General features: G+C 59.0%; 1 gene segment (V, D, J or C); it reads left to right on the top strand.

The window, feature by feature from the left end:
* The window catches only part of LOC106001643, an 86,178-nt gene that overhangs the window by 38,382 nt on the left and 46,532 nt on the right, over positions 1-1,264 (top strand). Inside the window, 1 exon segment of the C gene segment in view lies at positions 106-111. Coding sequence covers positions 106-111 — 6 coding nt within the window.

Raw genomic sequence — 1,264 nt, 5'->3', positions numbered from 1 at the left:
CGAGGCCGCACCCTCTGCTCCTGAGGAGCCCTGTGGTGTCCAGGGTCCGAGGCCGCACCCTCTGCTCCTGAGGAGCCCGTGGTGTCCTCACGGCTTCTGCTCCAGCTGGTCTGCTGCAGAGTCAGGCCTGGGGGGGGGGGCCGATGAGCCCCCAGGGCTCAGGGGCACTCACACCTGGAGGTTCACCTGTCCCACCCCGGCTGGCTGTGAGCACCATCAGTCACCTCTGAGCAGATGTCAAGCCTCCTCTGCGACATCTCCAGATCAAATGTGACGAGCACGGTCAATCCAAGGTCCTCTCAGGCCCTCTCTCAGGCAAACAGCCTCTGCCCTGCCGCTTTGCACTGATGCATCATCCCCGTGTGTGTCACTTGCAGGAGCACATGCCTGTAACATGCCTGTAACACAGCTGTGCTTTCCAGGATAGGACACAGGTGAACAGGACAGGAATGTACTTCCAACAGGGACATTTATGCTGCAAAAGAGTTACGACAGGTTGGGGACTCACTGTGTGTTACACAGGGGGGGGACGTGGTCAGGACTCACTGTGTGTGACATGATGAGGACGTGGTCAGGACTCACTGTGAAACGGGGGGACGTGGTCAGGACTCACTGTGTGTGACACGGTGAGGACGTGGTCAGGACTCACTGTGTGTGACACGGTGGGGGACGTGGTCAGGACTCACTGTGTGTGACACGGTGGGGGACGTGGTCAGGACTCACTGTGTGTGACACGGTGAGGACGTGGTCAGGACTCACTGTGTGACACGGTGGGGACGTGGTCAGGACTCACTGTGACTCGGTGAGGACGTGGTCAGGATTCACTGTGACTCGGTGAGGACGTGGTCAGGACTCACTGTGTGTGACATGGTGGGGACATGGTCAGGACTCACTGTGTGACACGGTGGGGACGTGGTCAGGACTCACTGTGACTCGGTGAGGACGTGGTCAGGACTCACTGTGACTCGGTGAGGACGTGGTCAGGACTCACTGTGTGACATGGTGGGGACGTGGTCAGGACGCACTGTGTGTGACACAGTGGGGACGTGGTCAGGACTCACTGTGACACAGTGGGGACGTGGTCAGGACTCACTGTGACACGGTGGGGATGTGGTCAGGACTCACTGTGACACGGTGGGGACGTGGTCAGGACTCACTGTGTGTGACATGGTGAGGACATCATCAGGACTGATTATGAAGCACTGGGGGCCCTGACCTCCGACCTTTAACAGTTCTACACATGGTGGCAGGAAGAAATGGGGAG

This window comes from Dipodomys ordii, unplaced genomic scaffold (assembly GCF_000151885.1).
Source record: "Dipodomys ordii isolate 6190 unplaced genomic scaffold, Dord_2.0 Scaffold337, whole genome shotgun sequence".
Lineage (NCBI taxonomy): Eukaryota > Metazoa > Chordata > Mammalia > Rodentia > Heteromyidae > Dipodomys > Dipodomys ordii.
This window is presented reverse-complemented; position numbering and strand designations above follow the sequence as displayed.